At 44.5% G+C, this 13322-nt stretch overlaps 2 protein-coding genes across 4 annotated transcripts in view; both read right to left on the reverse strand.

Annotated features, from left to right (window-relative positions):
- Positions 1–347: 347 nt before the first annotated feature.
- Positions 348–8977, reverse strand: tmem25 (transmembrane protein 25). Of its 2 annotated transcripts, XM_021582115.3 has the most exons (9): positions 8505–8977; positions 7190–7300; positions 6638–6988; positions 4427–4726; positions 4083–4217; positions 3949–3982; positions 1728–1831; positions 1448–1528; positions 348–1205 (listed from the first exon to the last, which is right to left on the reverse strand). In XM_021582115.3, exons 2-9 carry the CDS (start codon positions 7269–7271, stop codon positions 1132–1134), a joined length of 1161 nt encoding a protein of 386 aa, XP_021437790.3. In that variant the 5' UTR covers positions 7272–7300; positions 8505–8977; the 3' UTR covers positions 348–1131. The 2 variants fall into 2 exon arrangements, with proteins under 2 accessions (XP_021437790.3, XP_021437789.3); XM_021582114.3 differs by lacking the exon at positions 8505–8977 and having other exon boundaries at positions 7190–7418.
- Positions 8978–10067: 1090 nt separating this feature from the next.
- The window catches only part of sik3 (SIK family kinase 3), a 46431-nt gene continuing 43176 nt past the window's right edge, over positions 10068–13322 (reverse strand). For both annotated transcript variants that reach the window (XM_036962045.2, XM_036962043.2), the window contains 2 exons: positions 13122–13248; positions 10068–12398 (listed from right to left, as the gene is read on the reverse strand). In XM_036962045.2, coding sequence (XP_036817940.2) covers positions 13127–13248 — 122 coding nt within the window. In that variant the 3' untranslated portion in view covers positions 10068–12398; positions 13122–13126. The remainder of the gene's footprint in view (positions 12399–13121; positions 13249–13322) is intronic.

A 13322-nucleotide genomic window follows, 5' to 3' on the forward strand; every position in this document is an offset into this window, starting at 1 on the left:
TCAGCAGTGTACAACGAACACAATCTGGGATATATAATTGTCATATGTAAATGTCATTACAATTTCCATCAGAGTAAAGGCTGCATTTCCTCCCACTGGCTCAGCACACTGAAATGGGCCAACAAAAGTCTCTGGGCTCCATTACAGCAGAACCAGCCCTTCACTGTCCCCTGATGATGCCCTGACCTGCAAAGCCCCGATGACCTCTGATGACAACAATAATATGACAAGCCAGACAGACCATCATATGTAAATCAATAGACAGTTGGATCCGTCAGTCTCCATCTTAACTACGGTAAAGATTAGCGCCCCCTGCTGGTTGAATAAAAACAAAAAGCAGAATTCACCGTCCATAGTCAAATCCAGTCATATTCATCTTTATTAGATTTATTTTATACACATATACATATGAATACAAATATACATATACACATATTTTATACTTGTAGATGAATATCTATTGTTTATGTATATAGCCATAGAAATATGTCAGTTCACATACATTGTCTTGGACATTATGATATACAAAGAACATGAAGCATTCCTTAATCCAACAGGAGTTCATGGTTATGGTACATGATCAACAGACTGTAGTATATGGAGGAGTGGTAGGTGTCAGTCAGTGTAAACCATCTAAAACACAGGTACAGTATACTTTCCACACTGAGTATCGGTTTAGGTGTTTAGAGCCATCTAAATTGATTCACTTGATGTCACAACTGCACCCTTCTGGTCCCAGATCTGTTTGTGACATATAGTCACACCAAACAGACAGACAGCACAAACAGATATAGGACCAGGCTACAGACTTATACCTGTCAGCTTGAAATACACTAACCAATCAACATAAGACCTGATATTCTGAGTTTCTGATTTTCACGGCATCAAGTTGGAATGTGATTACCTGCTGTAATAGGTTCATCTGGACAACCCCGGAGTGAGATCGCTAACTACAGTATCTTCCTAACAGGTTCCCCGTGCTGGTCTGCGCCTGTAATCATCTCAGCATCTCTATTGGTCCTTGTTGAAGATGGTATCGGCTGATTGGTTGACTGGCAGTCGTTCCACAGGTTCCTTTTGGCCCATTGCACTGTGGTTTGACCACCCAGTGGTGGAACTGGGGCATAGTAGTCAGAGCCAGATCTCATCACTGCTCTTGCTGTTCACCTTATAGATGTAGCCCACCATGGGGTACAGGGCGAAGCCTGGAGGGGGTGTCAACAACAAGCTTTAGAACAATGTACGGACATATGTGGTGCACAGTATATACACACAAACGAGAATTATAGGCTCACACACATCCAATGGTATATATAAACACATCCACACGCTCCGTAACACGCCTGAAACTATGTTACACATTATATTAGTGTGGAAAGTGTAGACTGGGCCCACTCATTTCCATTCAACAGGCAAGCTAACCTTAAACATCTGAACCCTGTCTTACCCCTGGCAGCGTAGGCAGCAGACAGATCCTCCTCTTCCTCTCTCATCTTGTCCCCAAGGTGGTGTTTGGCGGTCTCGAGTGCTACAGAGAGACAGCATGGGTGATGAGGAAGTAGAGTAACAGATGGGACAGAGTCATAGAGAAGACCACAGGGACAGATGCCAGTGCCCAGGGCACCAAAATGGCCACTGTTTCCAGTTGCTGTAATTGCTTTGCACCATTGATGAGACTTCTGCCTCAGTTCTAATGAGGCATCGGTCTCTCAGCAGTAGTGTCTTACCTTTATGCAGGGTGCTGAGGTCGTTGAGTTGCATGTTGGAAGGTAGAGACATGTTCTCTCTGGGTAGGGATATCTTGTCTACCTTCACACTAGATGATTCCATACTGAAACAAGAGTTATGGCGTGTATTTATTAGTGCACACCGTAGCAAAACGTTTCTTATTGGATAAGTTCAGGTATGCCCATCCCCGTTTTGGCCTGTTTGCGTCTGTTTGCTTCCTAGTGAATACACCCATGTGAAGTATATTATTATACAGACACTTGCCTTGTGTACTGTACTGTAAATACTGTAAATACTTAAAGAGGAGCATGAATACAATACATAGGAAACAGTGGCAACACGTAATTCTGGGCAGGTGGGGCAGAGGGGCATGCCTGTTTTGCATGTTATTTTGGCATTAATACAGGTCAGATATCAGTTTTCAAACAATGTAAAAAATTATGCATATCTTTGAGTTATTTTTTTTTGCTTTCTTGAGGAAGGCAGCTCCAAAATGCAGGTGTTTCAGCCCAGCTCAGTGCATTCTGTGGTGGTGGGGCTAGCCAGCGGAACATACAGAGCGTTGCTCAGTGTTCTGTCACTCATGGGGACACTACGTCACTGCCAAGTGTAAGAGGAGACCTTGAAAATTCTAGCACTTTGGGTGCTGCCATAGTCACATTATAAAAGTGTCCATCCAAGAAGGCTCAAGGTCATTGGCCACAGATAAAATGACGTCAAATCACGTTACATGTACAGTAGCTTTGACTGGACTGATCACGTCAACGTCATACTTTCCCAGTCTGAGCTAGCAGTCATCATCGTGAATCAAGTCGACAATCTACTGGCAAAACCTTTTTAATCCTTGTCATATGAAGAGAAATAATGAAGAGAAATGATGGGTAAAACGTATCGGTGCTCATCGGCCATTGGACATAAATATTACACAACAACAAGTTGGAAATCACAAATTTAACAGGTGGTTTGGAAGGAATCAGTGACCGTGGCTGTGTGGTCCCAAATATGGCATTAAGGGGCTCTTTTCCCCGAGTTTAAAATGATAAACATTCAACATTGGCCATGCTGTCAATGAAGCATGATTTGGGTCATGCTCAAAACAACAACTCGGAACTGCGAAAACTTGACTTTAGTGAGTTCAAGACAACCGGGAAGTCGGGAATTAACGAGCTCCGACTGGGAAAATACGTTTTGAACGGTCATCCAACTTGCTTTGAAAGCACCATAAATCCAGAGAATGCCAGAATTTGATGACAAAATTCCACCTTCCTGTTCAAGTGAGCACAGCACAACAAGGTGAGTCCAAAAATGTATTGTATGCTGCGGCATAAATTCTGTAATATGCCAGGGAGATATGTATACTGTACCTAAGAAAGTAATACTAAGTGTATGTTGTGTAGTAAGATTTTAGTAGGCCATATGCCTCACCCTAATAATTTGGCCTATTTACCCTTCTTAATTTTGCCTACTGTTCTGACTGCTCTACTGTAGCCTATAACCTGTTTAAGTGAAATGTAATCATTGAATATTGTAAAAGCTTTCATTGTCTGCTTATATGCCCCCTTATTTGTCCTACAGTTCTGACTTGGTGTACAGGGAGAACACTGTAAGAATGACCCATATTCTGAATTCTGTTGCTGTACATTTCAAAAGTGCTAAACAAATAATTATATTGACTAACGGTTATGTCCGTCCTAGCTCGCTCATTAAGGTCTTAATCGAAGTTAAGGATTTCCTTTCATCCGCTTTTCGTCCCCTTATGTCATAGTTTCTCCATCTCAATTGTTAGTAGAAACCACATTTGTTTAAGCAAGTCAGCCATATCAGCTATGTTTATTTAAAAAGGTAGTAAATGAGGCTGAATGAACTGTTTCGCTGCCAGACAAGGCTCCGCTGATAGCCAGGTGTAGCAGTGGTAAGATGTTGGGACTGCTGTTCGGGCAGCTTTACGTAGGCCCTAACAGTTTGTGGGCACCGTATGTCACCATTACAGTGCAATTAATGTATTGTTTAGTGTTGTGCTGTGTAGTGGCTTTGCTGGCATGCATCACACTTTTCTTTCTTTCTTTCCCCACCAAGACTTAGCACATGCTAATATCGCCACTGATAGGTATTACGTTTTAGCAGACACTCTTTTCCCGAGCGAAAGGCACATTTAGACACATACCTATGCTGACAACTGACACAAACAACAGACCGACTAACTAAATAAATGTACGTTACCATTTTTTCGCCATTATAATCTCGACTGGCTCATCTGAAAAAGAGCAGACATTCTTCAGAGACTTAAAGCACTTCATTCACTGTACCATCAAAATACAACAGTTCCTCCCACCCTCCTTGCTCCCCTGTCTCACCGATGATGGCCTTGCCCTTGTTCTTGTGCAGAAGGCAGAGCACCAGAAGGCTGAGGATGAGGAAGGTAATGAAGCCCACAGCGCCCCCTGTCAGGATGCCCAGCACCGGCACCTCCACCCTGGACTGGAGGAACTCTGGAGAATACAGAAACAGGGGGCCTATGATCTGGGCTGTAGTGGAAAAAAGGGCTATTCACACTACTGAACCGAGCCGAGCTGGGACAAATCAAGCTATGCTCAGCTGGCCTGGTTACGCATCCACCCTTCGCTGAAAAGAACATATACAAGACAGTTTGTTCATGTCGGCGGCATGATAGTAAGAAAAGGGTCAAAGTGATATTGACCTGTCAGACCTGCCAGAGCTAGGTTGCTCTGAGCTGCACCGACACTGTTGCTGGCGTTTACGGAGACATTCCCTGATAGGCTGCTCGGGGCAACCTGCAGCGTGTGATTGGTCAGCCAGGGGTAGCTCCGCGAGTCCAGGATGAGGAAGTCCGAAGTGTTGGCCACCAGCTGACCGGACTGGTCCATCCAGGTGATGTGGGCAGGGGGGTTTGACCGTACCAAGGCAAAGAGGACCAAGGAGAGGCCAGGGTCTGAGGTTTCAGTGTAGTGAGCGTTCACACGCAGAATCTCTGGCTGGACTGTGATAGAAAAGGGGAACAGAATAAAGAGAGGGAAACTGAGCATCACATCAGTTCAATGTACTACTGGGTTTAAATAACCTACAGTGGTGGGATCATATTGGATATTGATATTAGCACTGCGGCCAATGATAATACAGTGCCTTGCGAAAGTATTCGGCCCCCTTGAACTTTGCAACCTTTTGCCACATTTCAGGCTTCAAACATAAAGATATAAAACTGTATTTTTTTGTGAAGAATCAACAACAAGTGGGACACAATCATGAAGTGGAACGACATGTATTGGTTATTTCAAACTTTTTTAACAAATCAAAAACTGAAAAATTGGGCTTGCAAAATTATTCAGCCCCTTTACTTTCAGTGCAGCAAACTCTCTCCAGATGTTCAGTGAGGATCTCTGAATGATCCAATGTTGATCTAAATGACTAATGATGATAAATACAATCCACCTGTGTGTAATCAAGTCTCCGTATAATTGCACCTGCACTGTGATAGTCTCAGAGGTCCGTTAAAAGCGCAGAGAGCATCATGAAGAACAAGGAACACACCAGGCAGGTCCGAGATACTGTTGTGAAGAAGTGTAAAGCCGGATTTGGATACAAAAAGATTTCCCAAGCTTTAAACATCCCAAGGAGCACTGTGCAAGCGATAATATTGAAATGGAAGGAGTATCAGACCACTGCAAATCTACCAAGACCTGGCCGTCCCTCTAAACTTTCAGCTCATACAAGGAGAAGACTGATCAGAGATGCAGCCAAGAGGCCCATGATCACTCTGGATGAACTGCAGAGATCTACAGCTGAGGTGGGAGACTCTGTCCATAGGACAACAATCAGTCGTATATTGCACAAATCTGGCCTTTATGGAAGAGTGGCAAGAAGAAAGCCATTTCTTAAAGATATCCATAAAAAGTGTCGTTTAAAGTTTGCCACAAGCCACCTGGGAGACACACCAAACATGTGGAAGAAGGTGCTCTGGTCAGATGAAACCAAAATTGAACTTTTTGGCAACAATGCAAAACGTTATGTTTGGCGTAAAAGCAACACAGCTGAACACACCATCCCCACTGTCAAACATGGTGGTGACAGCATCATGGTTTGGGCCTGCTTTTCTTCAGCAGGGACAGGGAAGATGGTTAAAATTGATGGGAAGATGGATGGAGCCAAATACAGGACCATTCTGGAAGAAAACCTGATGGAGTCTGCAAAAGACCTGAGACTGGGACGGAGATTTGTCTTCCAACAAGACAATGATTCAAAACATAAAGCAAAATCTACAATGGAATGGTTCAAAAATAAACATATCCAGGTGTTAGAATGACCAAGTCAAAGTCCAGACCTGAATCCAATCGAGAATCTGTGGAAAGAACTGAAAACTGCTGTTCACAAATGCTCTCCATCCAACCTCACAGAGCTCGAGCTGTTTTGCAAGGAGGAATGGGAAAAAATGTCAGTCTCTCGATGTGAAAAACTGATAGAGACATACCCCAAGTGACTTACAGCTGTAATCGCAGCAAAAGGTGGCGCTACAAAGTATTAACTTAATTAAGGGGGCTGAATAATTTTGCACGCCCAATGTTTCAGTTTTTGATTTGTTAAAGTTTGAAATATCCAATAAATGTCGTTCCACTTCATGATTGTGTCCCACTTGTTGTTGATTATTCACAAAAAAATACAGTTTTATATCTTTATGTTTGAAGCCTGAAATGTGGCAAAAGGTCGCAAAGTTCAAGGGGGCCGAATACTTTCGCAAGGCACTGTATCTGCGTAAGCAGAAGGACTGGGGTTAATACTGCCTTTGGATATGTAACCTTAATTCAACAAGTAAGTGAAACCTTAACAGCCACAACAGATGATCATATTAACACATTCCCCACACAACATCAGCAGATCATTCAACAAGCCTCCTCACACTGCACATTGAGGGTGACGGTGGCGTTGTAGCTCTCTCCACTGTGAGGGCTGGAGGCGGCACATACTAGCTCTCTATCCCACTTCCTGGCTCTCAGAGAGAAGGTGCTGTTGTGCTTGGAGTCCGGTGTCAGCAGCCCAGACTCCTCCCGTGATGTCACCACCAGGCGCCCGGGTGTCCGCTTGTCCGACGGCGGTGTCTGTCGCTCCCCGTTAAGGTACCACGTCAGCAGGGGCGGGGCATGAGGATTCCAACCCTCTGATTGGCAGTTGAACTTGTGGGTGACATTCTCTTTCAGTGTTAGTGCAGCTCGATGCCGTCCATCAATTTTGGGCGCATGTTCGATGGCACCTGGACAGAGAAGTTGATGTAAAAAAATAAAAAGATGTGCCCTTGAAACTCTATTTCAGTGTCTATTTCAATGTACTTTTCATTGGTATCTCATCAGAATCTTTATCAATATACTGTAACTCATAAAGAACCGAGTAGTATACTCTGTGAGGTGGTATATTTTCCATCTCTTAGTTTTTGTGATCCAGTCTTGTTACTGACCTGTCCATGCCCAGGCCAAGGTGTTTAGCAGCAGGACAGTGGTGCCCGGCACCTGCCTCAGACACACACACTCCATGCTCATCCACAGGACCACCAACACACACCTGCTATCTGCCATGATGTGCACTCGCAAGCACACACACACAGGGATAGAGAGACTGGCAGTAAGTGATTGCTCTCCAGTGACTGAATAGAGGGTTTACACAGACAAGAGAATGAAAAGCAAAACAGAGGTGGACAAAGAAACAGACAGAAACAAGACAGGGAAATAGAACAGTGTGTCAGATATGGAGAGAAAGAGAGAGAGAACATGGACATAAGAATAGCATTAGCTCTAGAAAAAGAAAAAAAAACACTGACAGAAAGAAAGAGACTGGGACAAAGACCGTAAAAACACACAGGAATAAAGAGGATAGATCCCTAAGAGAGACAAAGAGAATGCGGTGAACACAGATAAACAACTAGTGTGAACAGACAACGTCAACAGAAGAGCAGTAGCTTCCTGGACAATCCATGAAAAGACACAGGAGTAGCCAATCAGAAAGGATACAACAGTACGAAAGACAAAGAAATAGCCAAACTGCGACGGGATATAGAGACACAACGAACAGTGATGACGAGAGGTAGAGTAAGAGTTGATTATGCTCTTCACAAATAGACCCTGACTCCACAGAGTATTGAATCATTTGCTGGCTGTCTAACTTTGATTTGTAAGGAGCTGCAGTGCAATACGCTGATATAGACGCCATCTGAGTAAATCTCTAGCAGTAGATTAAAAAAACAGGTCTGTTTTAAAGGAGAAGTCCGTGATTTCACACCACATACGTGCAAATCAAATGTGTGAAAAAGCACCAGAAATGACCAACGCCTGATACTATCAATCCCGGATTATCATGGTCACATGATCAATGTGTCAGCGCCTTCCAGTAAAGCGGGCATGCAAGCACGACATCAACACATAAAGGTGACAGCATGAGAATAGCATTCCATAGTACTCCCCAAATAAACAATGGCGCAATCAGTCCAGTAAAGAGAGGGCTGGAAGCTTGTTATCATAACAAGCACAGGCACGATGGATGGAAGAGAGTAATGGGCAAGAGGAGTGAGAGCTAGAGGGATAGACTCTGCGCAACACACTAAATCTGCTGTGCAGGGATGCATGCAGTGTCCTCAAAACGCACACATACCCAAATATACACAGCATTGTCTTTCAAACTCAGATAAACCAACACACACACATAACAGTCCTAACCTTTCTTCCCCCATTCTTTATTTTTGTCTCTCTCACACACACAAATCCATGTTAGTGTGTTACCTTGGCACAGTCTGCAGATGGTGGTGGGATGATTCAGCCTGTCGGTCCTCCATACATGCTGGGTAGGGTAGCAGAGGAGAAGAGAGGCAGCACCCCCTGGCTCACTCAACTACACACACACACACACAATCCTCTGACTGCAGCAAGCAGCATTTAGTGGCTGACGCAGGCAGTCATGCTGTCGCCACACAGACAACGAGAAGGGGAGAGAGGAAAGAGGAGAGGGGGAGCGAGAGGAAAACGGGACAAGCTACGCAATGCATCCGTCATTCAGTGAGCCAGTAGCCACGTATTACAAGGTGTGAGAGAGAGAAAAATTAGGGGATGGCTGGAAGGAGAGTGATGGGGGAGAGGGGGGTCATTCTACTAAGACACAGGGGACTAGCTCTATCCACTTATCTTGCACATCTTCCAATCGCAGGCCCACAGCATCCCTGCCTGCCCCTCCTCCATTAAATCCTATAAGGCTCCTTAGATCTGTGCTCAGCTACTGTTGCCTGAAAAGCCACTGCAGTGCAGTTATAGACAGACAGACCAAAGAAGCTGATCACCGAGCACTGCAGCCCTGAGGTAGAAGGATGTAGATCAATAGCTTACCCAATGATCCCCATTCATCCCGACAGTGCTCCTGTGTCAGGGACCAGGAGGTCCTTTCCTTAACTCTCACAAATACAACTAGAGGATCAACTACCCAGGAGGATTTCAGGTGTGTGCCTTATCTATCACAGCCTGTGAAATCTGGAGTATATGGCAGGGTTGATCACTTTTTAAATTCAGTCAACTGAGGAAGGACACTGAAAATCCAATTCTAGTGGGAATTTCAGTTTCCTTCCTGAATTGACTAAATTGGAATGGAACACAACCCTGCTGTAGTGCATGAAGATGTTCGTACATGTATGACAACCATTAACTCTGCTCCTCAACGACAAGCAACTGCTCGTAAGTTGAGGACAATCAGTATGGCATTCAGACTGACAAAAAACAAGCAGTATGGCATTCAGACTGACAAAAAACAAGCAGTATGGCATTCAGACTGACAAAAAACAAGCAGTGTGACATTCAGACTGACAAAAAACAAGCAGTATGGCATTCAGACTGACAAAAAACAAGCAGTTTGACATTCAGACTGACAAAAAACAAGCAGTATGGCATTCAGACTGACAAAAAACAAGCAGTGTGACATTGACTGACAAAAAACAAGCAGTGTGACATTCAGACTGACAAAAAACAAGCCGTGTGACATTCAGACTGACAAAAAACAAGCAGTGTGACATTCAGACTGACAAAAAACAAGCAGTATGGCATTCAGACTGACAAAAAACAAGCAGTGTGACATTGACTGACAAAAAACAAGCAGTGTGACATTCAGACTGACAAAAAACAAGCCGTGTGACATTCAGACTGACAAAAAACAAGCCGTGTGACATTCAGACTGACAAAAAACAAGCCGTGTGACATTCAGACTGACAAAAAACAAGCAGTGTGACATTCAGACTGACAAAAAACAAGCATAAATTCCCAGGTGGTATACAGATTCCTTAAATCTATTGATCACCCAAACACAATGTCTTTTTAAATTATTTATTTATATATATTTATTTAATTCATCTCAGTTTGGTTGGTAATTCTATTTAATCATCGTTGTTGCACTTTAGTATTTTTGTACTCCCAAAAACAAAATAAACAATAGAAAGAGAAAACATAGGATACAGGTGCCGAGCAAAGAGCTGGTTTACAGATGATGAGAGGGAAGTCAGACAGAAACAGACAAGGAAGAAGACAACGAGGTGCTCACTCATCAGCAACACACTCACAGTCCCTTGCTGGACCATGATGCACTAGGAGTCCTGCGGACAAGGTGGGGATAGGGAGGCGGATCATTCTCCCACCCCCTCTGCTCACTATCTGAACTGTACATACTGCGCTGGGGTCAAACTGAAGCAACCGGTCTTTCTCTGGTCAGTTCCTCATTTCTCTCCCTCTGAAGAGATGAAGGACTGAATTCAGTATTGGGGCTGGAGTAGGTCTCACTTGATGATCATGTGACGAAGGGAGGGAACGATATAGAGCAAGAAAGAGATAGAAAAGGGAGGCAGCACATGTGCAGAGTAGTAGTCTCCTCCTTGGATGTGGCCAGAGCTGGGCCAGAGTCGGGAGAAGAGGCAATGTCCAGTGTGTGTTGGCCAATAAGGGGGCGATGAGGTCCGAGACGGAGGGTACCACTGCAGATTGGGGGAGCGAGTGGAGAAGGGGGTCTGTCCATCTCCGCCTCTAAAAATGTCTTACGATGATGATGGTGATGATTTGTCAGCTATATTACAGTTCCCCTCCGTTTCAATGACTGCATTCCCAGCACCGAACCACCCCACAACCCATTGCCTGCCAAATCTACCCCCCCAAAAAACTGAAAACGATAACAACAACGACGAGATCAATGATTGAAATGATAAAAAGTAACAAATAACCACTCTCCTCTTCAAGTGTCTCGATAATAAAACAATAAGAACAATCTTTTTTTATGACAACAAAGAGGGATTTCTCCCTGTACTCTTTTGGCTAAAAATCTCAATATTCAGAAAAAAAAAAGAAAAAAAAAAGATATCTGAAGACATCCAAAAATACAAATAATAACAATAACAATATAAAAAAATGCCTCCCCAACACCCCCCACCCCAAAAAATGGGATACAGCAATTGTGGTCTATACATGGTGTCGCTGTACAGGGGAGGAAGAGGAAGCATGTCTGTTAAAACTACACACAATGCCACACTGTCACAAAAGGTGGCAGGGGAGTGATGTGGAGTGGAAAAAGAGGGAGAGAGTAGGATGGAATGAAGAACGGGAGGGGGGGGGGGCAGAGAAGGGCATAAAACAAGAGAGAACAAGGGGGTGACAAAAGGAGAAGGCAATATGGGAGGGTAAACAGGGAGAGGAATTAAAGATAGCTTGAACCGAAAGTGCAGAATTTCTTAAGTAATCAAAACTAAAATGTTGTCTTCCTTGCAACACAGGACAATTTTTTTTCCTTTAATAATAATTCTCATTATAATCATAATAACAATAAAACTTATTTTACAGAAAACAGTAATAACAGTAATGATCATAATTTCTAGATGAACATTAGCCCGTAAAAATGAATTTTAAAAACAATTAATAAAAAGAACAGAACAGGAAAACAAAATAACAAATGAGAGCTGGTTGTGCTGTGCGATCCTCGATGTCACTGAGCTGTTTTTTTTTTTTTTGCGCCTCTGAGCCTGACCCAATCCCACCCCTGCAAGCCCAATGGAATGGGTCACTCATAGGCTCTGAGATCACAGCCCGCTCCGGAATGGTCCACTGGAATACAGTGGAGGGGAGAGGGAGGAGCGGACAGAACCTCACAGGAATCCCTGCGCACAGACTTGGTGTGAATACTTTGGGTTTGTGGCTGAGTGTGTGCATGTGTAAGTTTATGTTATCTATACGTTTTGCCTGTATGAATGTCTGGGACATTGAGGCGCATGAGTATGTTGCTATGGCAACAGTTAGGAGGAGGAGGGGGGGGGGGGTAAGGGGGCAGGAGAGCGGGACCGCAAGGGGGTAGGAAGGAAGAAGTGATAGGGGGAAGCAGAGCCCAATCTATCCAATCGGACGGAAGAGCAGAAATGGAGAGAGCCAATGATGGCAATGCTTGCTAGATGGCTGTGCAGAACAGAATGCTGGCATTGAACCCACTCCCCTCGCCCAGCCAATCCCCCCCCACCCACCCCGGGCTGCAGCCTGTAGGCTGCCTGCCCTCCCCCAAGCCCCATGACTGACGGACTGCGCCCCCTCCAGACAGACAATGGCGGTTTGGCGTGATGCTGCTCAACACAGGTGGCTGATGTGGACCTTTATACACAGAAGACGCTCCTAGGAGAGAGAGAACACAGAGGGACAGAGTTAACACTAGGGGAGAATTTCAATTGTCTTTCTTTGGTTCCTTGTGCCCTCTCTCCTTGCCTCCATCTCAAAAAGCATATCTGAGGATCCCCTCCCAGTCCTTCTCTTCCAATGAGCTTAGAGAAGGAAGTAAGGAGAGAGGTGAGGAATCAAGGTAATACCATTGAGATTCCCTCTGGATTTCCCCTAGCTAGGAGCACTAACACTTCTAGTCCTGTTCACCTCTTGACCAACCAATGAGAATCGTATCCTAAATGACCTGCCGGGCTAAATTAAAGTTTAATTAAATGACAACTGATCTAAGAACAGCATTAACATTTTGGGGCGGCAGGTAGCCAAGTGTTCGGAGCACCGAAAGGTTGCTGGATCGAATCCCCGAGCTGACAAGGTAAAAATCTGTTGCTGTGCCCCTGAACAAGGCAGTTAACCCACTGTTCCCCGGTAGCGTGTCAGTGTAAATAAGAATTTGTTACATCTAAAAATGAAATAAACAAACAGTGGCAACAGTATGGACAACCATTGACATGAGTCTGGTAAAGGACATTCACTGACTGTGTAGACTGAGTTCGGGCAACAGAGTCATACTGTGAGGTTGGTCCAAAATGGCTCCCGATTCCCCAAATATAGTGCACTACTGGTCAAAAGAAGGGAATAGGGTGCCATTTGAGACGCAGACTAAGTGCCTGTGCGTACCTGTGTTAGACCCCGGCCTGCTCCATGCTGTACTGCAGGTCTGGGGGTTTGTAGCTGTGAAGGATGTTGCTGGTGCAGGACGACGGGTAGCAGGCTCCAGCGTGGAGCTCTCCCTCCACGTCACATACTGCCAGGAGAAAACACACACACACATAGCCTTTCAGAATGAAGAACTCCTCCATGTTCAGGGCAGGTGGGTGT

This window comes from Oncorhynchus mykiss, chromosome 24 (assembly GCF_057628025.1).
Source record: "Oncorhynchus mykiss isolate SJ-2025 chromosome 24, ASM5762802v1, whole genome shotgun sequence".
Lineage (NCBI taxonomy): Eukaryota > Metazoa > Chordata > Actinopteri > Salmoniformes > Salmonidae > Oncorhynchus > Oncorhynchus mykiss.